At 37.6% G+C, this 17,017-nt stretch overlaps 2 protein-coding genes across 3 annotated transcripts in view; one reads left to right on the forward strand and one right to left on the reverse strand.

The window, feature by feature from the left end:
- CHORDC1 (cysteine and histidine rich domain containing 1) overlaps positions 1–4,398 on the forward strand; it is a 19,505-nt gene extending 15,107 nt beyond the window's left edge. Inside the window, exon 11 of the mRNA XM_026109162.2 lies at positions 406–4,398. Coding sequence (XP_025964947.1) covers positions 406–549 — 144 coding nt within the window. The 3' untranslated portion in view covers positions 550–4,398. The remainder of the gene's footprint in view (positions 1–405) is intronic.
- The window catches only part of LOC112988591 (N-acetylated-alpha-linked acidic dipeptidase 2-like), a 42,901-nt gene continuing 29,803 nt past the window's right edge, over positions 3,920–17,017 (reverse strand). For both annotated transcript variants that reach the window (XM_026109203.2, XM_026109200.2), the window contains exons 17-19: positions 16,616–16,697; positions 15,304–15,396; positions 3,920–13,658 (exon numbers count right to left, since the gene is read on the reverse strand). In XM_026109203.2, the coding sequence (XP_025964988.1) occupies positions 13,469–13,658; positions 15,304–15,396; positions 16,616–16,697 (365 nt within the window). In that variant the 3' untranslated portion in view covers positions 3,920–13,468. The remainder of the gene's footprint in view (positions 13,659–15,303; positions 15,397–16,615; positions 16,698–17,017) is intronic.

The following is a 17,017-nucleotide window of genomic DNA, read 5'->3' on the forward strand; positions in this document are numbered from 1 at the left end:
CTAAGATCCTATCCTAAATATGATAGTGGTGTTGCAGAAAACTCTTATAGCTATGTAAGTGCATGCTTATGTATATGTTAGGCTTGTGTGTATATTGTATGTGTGCAGGCATATCTTCATAGCTTGGGAGTGGGAGAGGGCTGAGTGTTAAAGATTTTCCCAGATAACAGAGGGAACTTCATCTAAAAATTAAACTTCTCTCAAATTTAAATCTCTCTCAAATTTTAGAATATATAAAGTATTCAGGTATAGGATGGAATAGTCCATAGCGAGTCCTGCTCTAAACTTTCAGACCTAAACATTTACTAAAGTCTAGTGCATCAGATACCCTTCTTAACTTTAAGTCTTAAACATCTGACAATTGTGTTCTTAAACTTAGTGTGAAATATGTTTGCTCCGTTCTAGGTAATTGATGTAAAGAGGAGTTATGTGAACATGACGGCTACAAAAATTGAGCTTACTATGAGAAAAGCAGAGCCCCTTTTGTGGGCAAGCCTTGAATTACCAGTATCCAATGCACAACAGAAAAAAGAGAATTCCAATCAATAATGAATCCCAGAGACAAGTTATTTCCCATTTTGAAGTGGTGACTTGCTACTGTAATCAAGTATTTAACTTTTATATAGATTCATTTTTTTATGCTAGATCTTGCGCTCCAGTCTACAAAGAAAGTTGATGCATAGTAAATGAGGGTGTAAACATGAAGAGTAATAGCTGTTTTTGCTCTTGCTCCCAGGAGTATATTTATTCTAGTTGGAGTGTTTCCATGGAAAGCTAGAGTAAAAGAGCTATTGCAGTTTGCTTACAACCTTGCCTACTACGCACTGACTTTCTGAACAGAGGCTCTCAGTCCATATGGTATGTTAATTTTTCAAGTGTTCTGTTTAGACTGGATCTGCTGGGTAGTACCTGCTAAATTCAGCTCTATTCATTATGAAACTTTAATAATAAGGATATGAAATCTGAGTTTATAAAGTGATTAACATGCAGTTCCATCTAGAATAAAAAGGGTACTGTAAATATGGAAGGACACTTGTAGATTCTTCCACTTTTGTCTTCTGAAACTAATGTTTTGTTACCTGTTGGCTGTGGAATGATGGAATAAAGGGTATTTTGCTAAGGGTTTAAGTACTTGCTGACGTATTTACTATCTTTTATGTGTGAAAGCAGGAGACAAAAAAGACTACAGCAGGGTAGGCAAGAGGGGATTTTTTTGCTCCTCTGCCTTTCCCTAGCATTGGTGCTTGAGCTGTTAAATGGAAAAGTGAATGGACAATGAAATGGCTGAATAACCTACCAAAATGCAGAATATTGTAAAATTGCCAAGCTCCTGTCTGTATTTATTTGGCAGAGTTATTATAATGTATATTCTGTCCTATTCCACAACACTTGAAATTATGAATTTTTTCCAAAGTGGATGGATGTCTGTAGTAGTAGAAGACAGTACACACTATAGGTATCTGAGAAAGATTCTGTGTCGGTATACATAGCTCGTTGCCGAAGGTAGTAAGCAAAGAACTTAATATACCGATAGCATGAGTCCTAAGAGAAGCAAACAACAAGCTTTAAAATATATGTCTCAAATCATAATTATACCATTCAGTTAAAGTGATGTAAAAATACATTTTTTCCTTCAGCCTCATAAGCAGAATACAGTGAATTAGAAAAACAAGACCATATTTTTGTTTTCATTTCTCCAACAGTGAAGATTTATGGCTGAAAACAGGAAAGTTTTTAAAGGTGTGACTTATATCATGCAGTAATATTAATTTCTCATTCTGCTTAAAATTGCTTCTTAATTTTGGGTTATAGCTGATAGAAAAAAGCATGCTTTCATGTGTAAGTCATGCAAAATAAACACAATTATTTATTGTGCCGAAACTTACAAAGGTAAGCATGCAGTCATGTGGAGCTGATGCTTATCTTGCCTACCTTGGAAGACCTGGAGCAAAGCCAGTAGGAACTTAGAATACAGGAAAAGCATTTGGAAGTTAAGAATGGGTTTCTAAGAATCTTACCCTTTTCCAATAGGTGTAACTTGATTTGAGTTCAGAGTTCTGTCTCTAGTAGTATTTTGAAATCCTGCTTTGTGCGTAAAGTAGGAGGAAATACATTGCCAAAGAACTACCCCCCCCCCCCCCAAGAAAAAAAAAAAAGTAGGAAGAACGTAACACCAGTGTTACATACATGAAATCTGTTTGGGCGCTTCTTCACCTTTGTTTCAAGATCCTGTTTCCTCATTGACTTTGAGGAGGGTGTATGATTGCTTGCTCCCTTGGGCCCCTATTAAAAAACTCCAGCTCTGAGTTACCTCTAAGTTTTGCCTTAAAGCATTCTGTTAACTTTTAATAATGCCTTTTTAAAACAAACTTGAAAATGTCAGATGCTATCCAGTGGTGAGGTACAGGCTTGCAAAAATTTATGCCTGAAAATGGTCATCTAAAGATTGTACAGATGTCTGGTATGTTCTGAGCAAACAAGTACAGTTCTTACAATAGTGACAGTGGTTACTTAAGTGGATGAAGAATTCTAGATGCTGCAACTAGTAGCATGGCATGTGTATTTTTGTAAGCAGAACTCTGAACTTGGACAGCAAAATGAGCACTCTGTAAATGCCAGGATAAAATTCTTATTTAACAAGCAAGTTAAAAATGTATGTCTGTTTATCCATATGTATATATAAATAGTCTAAATGTCTTATGTAAATGTTTTCCATGTTTTATTTCTTCCATCTTTTTCAGTTTAATTGCAGCATCATATGCAGTAAATTTATATCATGTAAAATCCATTTCCAGGAACTACAAGGGAAGTGGAATTACAGAATTTCTGTTTTTAAGCAAGTCATAATACTTGATGAAAGCTATCAGTCATCTGATCACTTAGCATGCCAAGCACTAAATTTAGCAAAGTGTAGATGAATGGAACTTCCGTTGTTTAGGCTACAGGCTTTGGAATCCTCTATCTATTCATTATACTGTTTTAAATTACATTCTGCTAGTAGCTGGGACAGCCTGGCGATACAGTAGGTAAAAGAAAGCTCCTGTAAACCTTGTAACCTTGTCTTCAGTTTTGTTGCCCCCCCCTTTTTTTTTTTTCTTTAAGTGTAATAATTCTTTAGCAGCTTCATATAGCCGTATGTATGCATCCATTGTAAAGTTGCAAAAGCTGTGTCACTTGATGAATTCGAATGCTTTGAGGAGATTCTTACTGTTACTCAGAAGCTGTCTCTAAATCTAATGTTTGATCCTATGACATGAAGAAATGAGATCTTGAAATGGTTAGTAGTAGGTGGCACTTCAATAGAGTTCTATTTTTACTAGCTTTTATTAGTAAACGTGAAGAGAAGATGAAACCAATTTTGGTACACCAAACCAATCATAATACTTCTTGAAAGCAATATTTGAAAATATAGATAAGTGATTTTTTTTGATCATACAGGTTTTCACCTGTCTAATAGAAGTTAAAATAAATAACTGCATAAAGTGTACTGGAATATTTGCAGTTAAATTACCCCTTATTTCATGTCTTCAGAAGTTGTACTGTATTTAACAGGTTGGTTAACTTGCTAGAGTCTAGTTATATTTTTCTATTTCATGGGACTCTAAAAGCTATACTGTGTTTAAGAATAAGTTTACATGTTATACATGTAGAGAGCATATTATATGTCTCAGAACTGACCATTCAGGTGCATGTAAAACTGTTTTCCTTCATAGTCCCTTAAAATGAAAAATACTGTATGGATTTATAAATTTTGTGGGTTTTTTTCTCCCTCGTGTATAAGCACATTTTCCAACCTAGCATTACATACTGTTATCTCTAACAGAACGTTTCTTGGAGGAGTTGGAATTTATTTTTAAGGTTAATACACGTGGGCTGTTCCACTGCTCTGACTCTTACATTTTACATGGCACTGATGTAATTAAAAAAAAAAAAAACTTCCATCTACTGATCTGCTGGAACACTTGCATTATCAAGTCACCATTTCAGTAGTTTAGGAACTAGTTTTGTTAGGAATTTTGCCTTGAAAAAAAGTCTACTTAATCTATGTAATGATGCAGATTTTTGCTTGCATTCTTTAAACATGGCATGAGTGTTGGTGAAATACTGTAACATCACTGGTCCTTCCTTATTGCTATTAATTTTTTTTTATTTTTATTCAAGAAGGATCTTTTTTAAGGTAATGAGGTATGTGTCTGGAACACTGTTTTAAGGTGGTAATAATTTTGCCATTATAAGAGTCTTGAATTATGTTGGGGGAGGGAGGTGTCTTTTGCATGGTTGTCTGATTCTGTACATTCGTAAAACTTACATGCAGAAAATTTTTCTGATCTCATGTCTTCACGCTCTAGGTTTTTTGTTTTTTCTGAATGTATTCAATAAAATTCTTATTACATCCTGGTTGCTCGTGTTTATTTTTGACTTACTTTATATTGGGGAGAACTTTTTTTTATATTTGCAACACAGTTGTCCAAAAAACCCCCAAAAGTTCAGTGGACATTTTTCCACAGGTCAGTCTATATTTAAGGGAAACTGTGTGGCAAAGGGTTTTTTTTTTTTTTTTTTTTTTTTTTTTTCCCCAACCCCTTGGTTAGTTTCTTTTTATCTGTTCTAAAGCAGCCCAATCAAAAGAGACATTAAGTTTTGCCATCACTTTGAGTTGTCATGGCTACTTAGATGGGGACTTATCTTGTTCATGGAAACTGTTCTGTCCAAAGATTTTTAGCTGTCACAAACTTTCTGGAATTGGAAGAAGCAGGCAGTATAATCGGTGGGCTGTTTCTAAGATTGTTGTGAAGGTGTTATGACTCTGCTGCTTTTTTATTTGTTTGTTTTCTTCAAAAAATGAGAAAAATACAGCTTTCACAAACTCTAGCATTCCACCAAAAGACAATAGGTGGAATTAATTAGTTTGTGTAGGTGTTCTAACCAAAGATATAGATAGTATAATCAAATTCACAGTTACTGTGCCAAATGATTGTTAGTCAAGCAACTTCAGTTTCACTGAGTTTGTCAACAAAATGAAGGGTAGGGACTGGGGAGATGGGATGGTAAAAGTAAGGAGGACAGGCAGACAGTATGGTGCTTAAGCATCTTTCAGGTAGGCAGGGCAAGATTCAAGCCCTGTTCATAAAATCAACATTTATCTGTTGGATTGCTGAATGTTTTGTTTTCATAACACAGTGGCAGCATGGATAGGACTGAAGGACTGCACAACTCCGTAACTGCTGTCAGCTATACATTTGGAGTCTGAATGAACATGCCTGTCTTTAGATCAATCTATATGATTGATTCTGACTCTTTAGAGTGTGTTCAGGACTTTTTTTAGTGCTTTTGTGTGAAAGGGGGCATTTTCTTGAATTAAATACCTAAATTTTCTTTGTTACTTACTTAAAACATGTATTTCATATTTGAAAGATTGCTTCCTCATTAATTATTAATAAAAGCTGCCTTGCAGACAAAGTCATTCAAATGTAGCTGAGAGCATAGTAGTATCTTACAGCCACTATGAAATATTTTTAGTTCAAGTACCTTTTTTTCTGAAATATGTATTTTGAATTTATCCTAAATATTGATACTGCATTACTATTACTGAATTTAATGCTTAGCATAAAACTAGACTATGGTGCTTGTAGCCTAGTATGCTTAACATAAAATACTCCTTTTTTATTGAAATTCGTATTTGTGTATTAGAGGCAGAGTTGACACTGTGCACTTTTAGACTCTGAGAGACTTGAATATTTTTAAGGGAACATCTTATGATCAAGTTATGTTGTTGTATACATAAATATTAACCCAAATTCTAAAAGTTCTGCCTTTACTTATGAAGTAGTTAACATTAGGATTGTCTACTCCTGAATAAACCTACAACAAAGCATTAGGCTCAGAATTATTCTTTAATTGTAGCTCTGTAACTGAGATGCCTGTCAGTACTTCTGTCATGAAAACTATACTTCGATGGATTTATAAATTAAATAGAATACTTATGCTTGCCAAGAACAGTTTGTTAACAATTGTAAAGTAGATGGAAGGAAAAAATGGAGGTATTAGAGCAGAGCTGGAAATAACCTTATAAACACTGAGAGAGAGGTTTTTCAGATGTTTATAGGAAGATACAATATATTCCTAGAAAACATGCCTAAGATTGAGGTTAATACAGAGCAACAGCTCCAACTGTGAATGATGAAAAGCATCAAGTATTTTCAAATTGCAGTGTTATATAATTATTTTTCTTTTGTCTTTATAAAGATTTGTGTCATTGCTCTATTTCAGCATTTCATTATTTCTCCTTTGCTGTTACTTTTCCTAAATAATATTGTACTTCAGAACATAGATTCTCTGGGCAGAAATCTTTTAATTGTACATACTACACGTTCATTGCATTTATTGTTGAACTATTATATTGGTCAGTACTGCCTGAAAATTGTAGTGTGGTTGGGACTTGCAAAACTGAAACTGGCAAAAATGTGTCATTTTCATCCCTTTTTGCATTAGTTCAGATATAATGCAAATATGTTTTAGCTCAAACCGTTCCACAGGACTGCGTAGGTAAACATTCCCTTTTCAAGGGTGTATTGCAGTCGGCAGTGTTGTACTCTCTCACTTTCCCTCAGCACATTTTAGCTATTCATTGAAATTGTAAGTAAAATCATCTGTAGAGCAAGCACCAGCCATGAAGGAGCTGATAGATTTTTGTCAATGAATGGGTGCTTTTCTGAAAGAATGGGTGTTTGCTTGTATGTTAGAGCTTTTTCATAATCTGGTAATATAGTGCTTTAGTACAAAAGTGAGTGTAATACAGTCTGAGAAGCAAATGCTGAGTTTTGCATTTGCACTCTGAATCCCATGTATATAGATAGCTCTCAGTCACGTAATCATTTTCAGAATGTGCAGTCTGCAGATGACAATGAAATGATTAATATATTGATATATGTGAAAACGAAGGCCAGTTGTGCTGAATTATGCTGACTAGAGTCAGCATAAAAGCTAGATCTGTTTCATCCATTTGTCTGATTTGTCAAGAGTATGTACGAAGTATAAAATAGCTGTCATCTTTGATAGTTCTCTCAAAAACTGAAAATGTTGGTCCCTCCCTCAAGTAGTCCTTAAGTGAAGGTTCCTCCTGACATTTGATAGTGAGGGGGTAACTTTTATAGCTTGGTAAATACAGTAGCCAGCAGCAAGCCTTGTTTTATCTTGTTTGGCTGTAACAGCAATTTTCTAATGGCCAGATGGCTATTGCCTCATTTGTTTTACTTTTGTATAGCCATATGGTATAACCATAATTTTTATGTAGATAACAGTAACAAGCAGTCACTCCATAGGATGAAATATTTATGATTCTAGTATTGTGTTGCAGAGGAAAACAAGCAAATATCACAGCAAAGGAATTGAAACCTGGGGGACAGGATGCAGTGTAGAAGAGTACATCCATGGGATGATTAGAGAAGGGGTGAGGGATGGTACTGGAGACCTCAGCAATATAAGCAGCTCATGACAGACCAGCTAAATAAATGCAGACTTAGGAGCTGGGCAAACAACACTACCACTCAGCATATGTAAGACACTGTATATAATGTAGCGTGGAGTTTCGGAGCAATGAAAAGCAAGGTGTAAAGTATTTGAAGAAACTACTATTTGGAGAAACGGTAACTGATGAGGAGGAAGAAGCCATTAACATCACACTTCTCTTTGTGAAGAGCTTACAATTGCTGATCAGTCACTGTAGCTGCCTCACCCCAGAGTGAACCCAACGACCTTAGGACCCAATGGGTAGTGGAAAAAGTATTAAGGAAATGTGTATATAACTATTTTATCTGTTATTGAGAGTTTTTTCTGTAATAATGTTCTTTATTTTCAGTTTTCTATAATAATTAGTTGTGACTAATTCTTTGATTGGACAGTTAAGATTTCAGTTATACTAACAATAAACTTGACTTGTAAGGTTTGTTTCCTTCTGCCCCTAACAAGACAGGCAGGATGCTTGCATTCTATTCCTTGCTCTGCCGTGGCAATGGGTGACGTACACAAGTGCCTACACCTTTTGCTGCTGTATTTCTGCAAAGCTAGGAATGAAGATATTTCTTGTCTCTGAACTGTTGGCTGAAGACAGTGTTACAGAATAGGCAGGAGGCACTAGAATCCCCAGGCTTGGATCGAAAGAGTATGGAAATACGGTTTGGGAGAAGGAAAGAGCTCAAGAAGGAAAAATAGTATTGCTTTTTTCAGGTGGGAGGTGTTGGTTCCAAGAATATCAGAAGGAAAGAGTGATCTCATCAAGAGCTAAATCTTTCAAAGCCTTTTTCTTCAGTGTCCTCAGCTGGCAGTGTATCTGCAGCCTGATGCCCTACTGTTTATTGGTTATATAAGGATGTGTTGTTACAACAGTCACTGTCCAGCAGCTGTGGCTTGAGTTTCATTCTAAAAATACAGCCATGTTTGGAGGTGATGTACATGGCAGCATCAGCAATACGTCAGCAGCTTACTGTCAACAAGCTAGCAAAGCACATCGCGGGGAGGTGCCAGATAAACAAGTCTATCTGACACCCACTTATGAAATGCTTTTTCCAATATTGCCTCTCTTGTTCTTTCCCTTTATAGAAGGGTATAGCATGTGTTTGCACTTCTGCTTGAACCAGGCTCTACTCCTCCTGCCTGGGGTACCAAACTGTTCTACTTCTCCATTCTTGGACCTCTTCACCTCACAAGAGAATGGATGCATATCACAGATTGTCCTGAAGATCAACTCATAGATTTTCTCAGATCTGGAAGAAAGTGTTCTAAAGGGGAAGCATTCTCTAAGAGAAACATTCTTTTGGCACTGACAAGCCTGATGCGAGATGCCTTGACTCTGTGGATTATAACTGGCAGAAACAAGAAACGATCCATGTCATTGACAGCTCCTAAACCATTTAGGCCATCTAAGTTCCACCTGCTGACATTGATTAATAGATGTGCCTGATGTCCCTGCTCAACTCTACTCAGAGCTTAAGTCTTATATTTCATACCCTTACAGTTAAATTACAGGGTTAAACAGTAGCCACTCTTACTTTATTGGATGTACTTTTAGTCTCAGTGGTGTAGAATGGAAATAGTCTTAAAAGAGGCTGTTGACTAAATTCAGCTCCTACAGGTTTCTCTAGGGATAATTTCTCTATAGCAGGTGTTGCTCAGTGAGCAGCACATTGCTTTGGTTTGGCTGAAAAGTGAGCATCATAGCAGAAGCAAGAGAAAGTAAAATGAAACGTCTGTATTTCATTTAATTAGTGTTTTCTGTTTTGCTGTAATGCAAATAATGTTCACCTCCATTCAACTCTTTTAATGGCTCTTTTAATTGTATAACATTAAAATCTCAGAAGCGAAGATAGGGGAATTTAGAGTGAGAGAGGGAAATTATAGGATGTGCTGAGGATGCACTATTTCTACCAGCTACGAAGAGCATGTCCCCAGCTGCTTTTAATACCATGTTGCCTGGAGGTTCTAGCTCTGCCTCCTTGCGGGTTTCTATAGTCATGGCGTCTTCTGGGAGGTAGAAAATGTCTTCAGTGACTTTCAGACCATGTCAACATCTTCCAGAATCTAATCCTGCTGTTGTTTTTCTTTAGGAATAAGTTGGGGTCAATGTATAGCTCTTCTCTGCAGATGCTGTATATCACCTTCTACCTTCTGAATAGCTTCACTGCAGGATAAACTGCTTTCTGCTCTAAAGCAGTTTTGTTATATTAAAGTGTTTGCTTAAAAAAAGAGTTGAGAGAAGAGCTATACTGAGAGAGCGCAAAGTACCGTCTTCCTCAATAACCTCTCTGTCATAAATGCTTAAAGCAAAGTAAAAGAACAAAGCAGGTTTATCTACTCCCTTCATGTATACCTATGTTTGAATTCCCAGACCTTCAGGGCCTTCTGAACCAAAAGTTGCATCTGGATCATTGGGCATGATCCCTTTGTGAATACTCAGTTCTACTTGCACGTATCTGGTCCCCTTTTAACCCACTTAACCCTTCACAAGCTCCTGTAGCGATGAGTTCCATGATGTGATCACATGTTGTACAAGGAGTCCCTTTGTTTTAAACCTGATGCTTTGTTAGGTACAAGCACAGCATGGACAGAAGCAGGAGCAGTGTTAGTTCCTCCATGGAGAGAAGTGGTTAATAGTTACACTGAATTACACAATGTATTTTATTTTCATTACTATTTAAAAAAATGTAATTTTAGATAGATCAGCTGAAGCAATTTAAAAGTTTGACCTTGACTTGACAAATTGCTTTGGTTTAATCAAAAAAATGGGCAAGTCAAAATGCTCTGTTCTAACCCCTGAACCATACAGTTTTTGAGAGGATTTATGAAACTTCTTCAGCCACGGTCATCAGAAATTATAAGTTTATGGTATACTTGCACTCCGGTCATCAGGACACTGGGACAGGCAAATTCTAATTTTATTGCTCCACTCAAGCAATTATTTGATGCATGACTCAACCTTGTGAAGGGGTGCGAAATTACAGGGTGTTAAGGGTGTTGAGAAGAGCATTGGCATCACTTGATCCCCCCAAATTTTCAATTTAATTTTCAAAGGTATTGAATTAACTTAAGTTTTTATTAAGTCTAAGATCTGTAGGGCATTTTGGGGATTGTTTGATTTTTATTTATTTAATGACAACACACAGAAGAAGTGTTTTAAATTACTACCAATTTTTGGTGCAAAGGAATGAGTGTGGTGATTGAATTGCCTTATCACTTTCTCAGTAAGTGATCTTACTATCTGATCTACTGATCACTTACTGAGAAAGTGATAAGACAATTCAATCACAGGTAATACAGATAATAACATACAGAAAGGAGCATGTATGTTATCCCCACTTTCTGACCATCACTGAACTGGACAATTGTTACAACTTCCTTTCCAAAGGCAAGACAACGATATTTCAAGCTTAAGGGACTCTGAAATAAATAAATAAATAAATTTCTTGGCACTGTTCCCTGGAAACTGTTTTTCTGAGAGACAATTAGCAAACCAAATATCAAGTTTCATCCTAGTTTAATTTTGCCAAATTGGTTTGTAAAGTGTCTTTTTCTTCCAGCTACATGATTCACAAATTGCTTCAGTCAGGTTAAGTGAATGAACCCAAGTACTGGTGCTGTGTAAGCAGAGTTTGTAAAGGAAAGAGTAGGTTATCTAGTGTTATCTGTTTGTAAGGAGAGCCTGAAAAATCCCTAAATGCTTTGAAATTATAGGCAGCTAGAGATAGATACACAAATACAGCAGCTCTTGGGCTGGAGGACAGCTGTAAGTTGCTTTGTTGCCCATCCAAAGAAAATGAGATACTAATGACTAAAGCATGGAAGGCAATTTCAGCTCTGAACAACTGATCCTTTCGACACCAAATGTTTGGGACTTCATGGAAATCAATCCGTATGAGCCATTTATAAGTGGCACGGTTTGATTTTTTGTAAGGGTTTGGGTATCACTCTCCCTCTGTAGATTGTACTAGAGAGGAAGGGAAATATATTTAAGCTATTTATTTCCTACACTTTTCAGATGCAGCAGATCATGATGAATCATAGATTATAGTTCTCAGTTAAGTAGAGAGGAAGAAAGCAATAGATTCCAGCTCTATGTTCACCCTGATGTGAGTTGTAATCTCCTTCTAGAGCTTCAAACAATGCACACAGATGCCAAGAGATAATAGTGTTTTGCCTTTTGCAGCTTCAAGGTAATGGCACAGAGCTTTGAAAACTAACTTGAACTGAAAAAGAATGCTTTACTGGGGAAACACTTTGTTCACTTAAATGGGAGGTAAAACAAAGGCTGTGGAAGTGTTACCTCCCTCTCATGTGCCTAATACTTGATTTGCGAAAGGCAATAGTAAATTAGGAGCCTAATTTCCATAGATATACAGCTGTTCATGTTTCAGAGGCTCATTAGAAATGATGCCAATGAAAGCCTGTTTTCTTGGTAGCATTTTTCCCACAAACCAACTTCCTAAAGGACTGAACTATAGTAATTTCTGGTTTCCTTGGCTGAATTCAAGGCATTGTTTGAGATGGGAACAATTCTTTCTGTAGCCTAGAGGCAGTTATGTCCACTGTTCTGTTTCTCTAATGCTGTCCTTTTTTGTACCATGCCTTTTCTACTCCCCATAAACAAAAAAAAAAAGGATTCTCACTGCTGCAATTTATGGTTGTGAAAAAACTGCAATATAATTTACATAAAATATGAAATTGGTTATTATCAGCTCCCACAAATTGGAATGCCATCTAAAAAAATTTTATTCAGTTTTATTAGTTGTAAAGCAGGTGGATGGGTATTACACTTAAAAGTCAACTGAAGCAAGAATCATTTTCTTGTAAATTAAAGAATTTTGTACTATTATCATTTTCATGCATTTGAGTTTCTCTTTGAATGTATATGCAACTCCTAACACACACTTACTTCAGGTCGTACTGGAAGGCAGAACAACTGCATCAACTCAAGCCTGAGGCAATCAAAAAAGACATGCTGCAAGTTCCATCCCCTTTTCTCACAGCCGTCACTAGTATCGCCCCATGCAGCGACAATGTCCTCCATCTCCCTCAGCTGGAAGGCGACATCTCTGCATGAAATAGCTATAGCTCTCCCAGGGAAAAAGGACCAACAGCTGCCACTGCTGTGGGACTAGTGGAAGTTTCAGAAGGAGCAGGAAGATCAGTTCTCTGTTATCCCCCAGTCTGTGATTTCTGAAGTGCAAATAAAGGAGGGAGGTGCACAGTGACTTTCACAGGCGTGGACACTCAGTGTTCATGAGTGTCTCTGTAAAATGCGGAGAAATCAGGTTTCTGCATAAAAACAGCTGTGTTCTCTGATGATCAGGCATATCTAGTAGCTCTTTGGCTCCCTTCAGTGGGAGGGCCTCTACATATATGTACATATGTGTATTTTTTTTTTCAAGAAAAGAAAGCAAATTAGGATAATGAGCCCTCACCAGCCCTACAGAAGGGGCTCTAAAATGAAGAAATGCCTCCAATGTCTTAACTATAGAAGTCATCATTAGAAAGAGAAAAATATATTTGCTGAGCACTGATATTTTTCTTTGAAATGTCTGTGGTTGATCACAGCTACAGACAAGATTTGCAGACGCCTATGCAAATAACTGGTTTTGTAATTGTACATCTGAAAAATCAGGACCTCAAAATCAGCAGATTCTTCAGAAAAAAAATCTAATTGTGAACTGATGATTGTTTTCTGCCCCCCAATATTTTGCTTCCATCTAGTGTTTTTCTTAAAGCTACAGTTTTGCCAGTATCGGAGAAGCAGTAATTTCTAGCTCAGGAGTTCTTTGATAGGCAAAGCTCTTGCTCATCCTAACAGAACATTTGCATGCATTCAGAAGGTTGGAAACTGAGAAATGGTAGGCAGTTAGAAGAGACTGTGTTGCTATAGTAGGACCACTGCAGTGAACTTTAGACTTTGCTATTTGAGCTTTTCAAAAGTATCGTCCTATGCTACTTCTTTCAGTGTTCCAGCTGCTGCCTGCACAGTGAAAGCTGCAATGGAAATTTGCCTTTTTACTTCTTCCCAGGCTCCACGCTGATCTGCTTTGCTTTCAATATCAAACATGGCATCATAGATTCCTGGGAAGGACTCTCCAGCATACTTGTTGTGACTGCTCGGAGCAAAGATGACATGTCTGTGGGGAAAGAAAAAAATGAAGGTATAGTAAATAAAAGTAATCATTAACAGAGTGCATGTTCATTGCAGGGAACTGTGTAAATCTGTGTGCTACACAGAGCAGCTAGGAATCATGTGAAGATCAGCACTCACTAAATATACAGGAAATCCCAGGGGACCCAACCCTTAGGACAAAATCTATAGGAAAGGGGACAGATTTAAATCAGGTAGCCTTCTCCTTGGAAGAGGCACTGCATTTGTCTATTTAGGAATGAAGCCATGTTAAGCTTTTGCAAAGGGGAGCTGAAGGCATCAGTTGAACAAATGTGGTAGTCAAGTAGAACAGGGAACAAACCCAGTGATGGGCATACACTGAGTGAAGTGGAACAGAAGCCTCAGAAAATAACTAAGCAATTGGAATGATGCTAGGCAGATCTGCAAAAGGAATATGAAAAGAGGGGGAAAAAACTAGGGGAGGATACTTGAGGAGAGTATGAATTCTGCAGATCTCCTAGATAAGAAGTGATTATACTGGAACTAAAGTGGGCAAAAGCACGATTTAATTTTGAATTCATTTTTTTTAATGAAAAATATTTTTAGCCCTGTTTTTAAATTGTTTTGGCTCATATGAGGTAATAAAGCACATTTGCATCATGTAAAAGATGCCCCCCAAATAAAACAAACACTAAAACTAAATTAATAAATGCAAGCTAGCTATAAAAAAATCCTCTGACCAGCTCTACATGATACCCAACACCCAAGGAGAAGAACTTCTAGAAAACAATCATTTCATTCTTTCAAAAGCCTGAAGCACGATTTATCCTAGGAAGAGGCTGATTCTGAATTCTACATTCCTAAGGGACTTCTGGCTGGGTGTGAAAGCATCGGTCAGTGAGTCAGATCTATCTAGTCATTAGGAAAAGGGGGATACTGAGAGTAAAATGAGGTAGTCACACACCTGACACTGAAAGCTGGCTTCTGTCAAGTGTTAGTGATAAATGCACTGGACTTCTAGAAAGTGCACCAGTGTGAAGCACCAAACTATCTTTCTCCAGGGTGACATGCTTGGAGAGAAAATTTAAAGGAAAAAACAGCCAAGGACTTTAGCTAATAGGAACATCTACAGAAGCAGCCAAAGCTGGAACAGATGAGACTCTGCAGCACAGCTTTAATGGGCCTATCTATCCTGTGCTCAAAGGTCACTCTCCTCAATCTGATTTCTTGACTTCTCTCTTCACCTCACCCTCACTACAAAACTGTTCTTATTCTCTTCTCCCTTTTACCGTACTCTTTTCTTCTTTCTTTCCAAACAGTTGATTTGCCACTGAATCCTTACTTAGTATCAGTTTAAAAGAACGAGTTATAACAGAAGTGATACTATATACTTGCAAATAAAATTCACAGAGTAGGCTGGCTAATAAATATAGAGAGCCAGACCCAAGAACGGGAACTAGGCATTACAAGGCTGATGCAGGCAAAGAGGTCTCCTTAGAGGTTATAAACAAAGTCCTCTGCTCACCAGGTTATGCCTGAAACAGAATCTGTCAAGCTATAAGGCTTGTAAAAGGCCTATACAGCAGTTCAGCAGACCAGCCAGTCAGAGTGGGATTGACTTACCAAAACATAGTGCCTCAGACAGTTGGTTATGTAACTTGTTGCCTCACCTGTAAAATTTCCTGCCCGGTAAGCCAAGAGGATCAATAAAAGCTCTTTCTATAAACATCAACTGATCATTCATGATTCGCACAACAACTGGGCTGCAAAAAATGGAAACAGAGAAATTCACACAGTGAAGAAATACGATTGTTCAGTTTAATTCAAACACTTTTCTTTGGACAGAAAAATGACAAAGATGGTCTGCAGTGTGCCACAAGATGAGGTTTTGCAAACTGAAATATTCAATACATGCTATACTAATGCATTAGGATTTCTGTGTTAGGATTTGCAAAAGTCAACTACAGGACTTCGTGAGATGTGAAATGAAATGGGAAACTTTATGATAGCAATAGAAACCTATTTAGTACTAAATGGCACTTGGAAGATCCTGCTTAACAGAGTGGACAGGAAGGGTGGGATTTAGGTAAAGATGAAGATACCTGGATTCAGGTGTATCCCTGGAAGCCAGATGTCTTAAGCGGCCGTTCTATTGAGTGGAGCCTATAGGCAATGCAGCTGACCAGCCAGTAAGGATGGGATTCAGCTGCTTTAACATAACTATCTGGTACTATAGTAGGTGCCTAGGAGCACGTGGCCTCCAGCCGCTGCACCTGAAGGGCATGGGAGTCTCACAGGGCCCATAGGTTTACAAGCCTCATGTGGATGTCTTGGACACTCTGGCGCATCACTCTGTTTCTTTAAGAATGAACTAAGTCACCCACTAGGCTCCACTGACTGGGCTGTCTAGATCTCAGTGTACTGAGAGTATGAATAGTGGTGTCACCTACAGCACCCAAGTATAGGTGTCTAAATAGAGAGCTCAATCCCACATTAACTTTCTCTGGTACCTGCTGTTCCATTTATTATAATAATTTAAATGACAAGTTTATATTAGTAATAAGCTCTTCAGCTGCTACTCTTCATCACTGAAGGCAGAATTCCTCTTAGCAGAGTCTCAGAGTTTGAGGGCTCTAGTCTGTGCTAGTCAACTAGAGTCCTTATGTTGTCATTGGAGTGAAGGAGGTGCTGCTCTGGTATCTAAGGCAGATGTGACGAACTGGCCCTTCAAAATACAAATTTCACTCTACTCAGTATAAAGGGAATCAGAACAACTAATCGTATCATTAAGATGGCTAAAAGCTGAGCAAGATAAGTATCACCCCAAGGAGAGACCAGAAATGCAGACTGCACTAAAAGCAAATTCTGTAGCCTTCTCTCAGATGGAACTAGCACTGACTTCAGTGAGTCTTTTTTCCTTCAGGAAAGACTATAGATGGAATTGTGTTAAAATGGATATATATATATTTTCTTCAAACTTACTCATTCATGTCAGCTTGTTCAAGTCTCCTATGAAACTCAGCAGCAGCCTTTGAGAAATTCACCACAGCAGAAAAAAGTGAATCTAGAAAAGGAAAGATCATTTGCAAAATTTCAGAATATCTGCTGAATCTCATACATCCTTCAGTTGCCCAGGGTACAGGAGGGGTGGGGGGGAGGGGGCGTAAATACTTTTTTTGGTGTTGTTATACTTCTATTAATTTTGTTGTCTTTCCCAGAATTGATTAGTTTCCCTACTGCAGACTTCTAAAGAGCTGCACTATTAGCAATAATAGACAAAGACCTTGAGCAACTATGTCAACAACAAAGCAGAATACTTGGTAAAGCTTTCTCTGGTATACATCTGGCCTCTCCCTGACAAGGAAAAGACAGGCTAGAATTGCA

This window comes from Dromaius novaehollandiae, chromosome 1 (assembly GCF_036370855.1).
Source record: "Dromaius novaehollandiae isolate bDroNov1 chromosome 1, bDroNov1.hap1, whole genome shotgun sequence".
NCBI classification, from domain to species: domain Eukaryota; kingdom Metazoa; phylum Chordata; class Aves; order Casuariiformes; family Dromaiidae; genus Dromaius; species Dromaius novaehollandiae.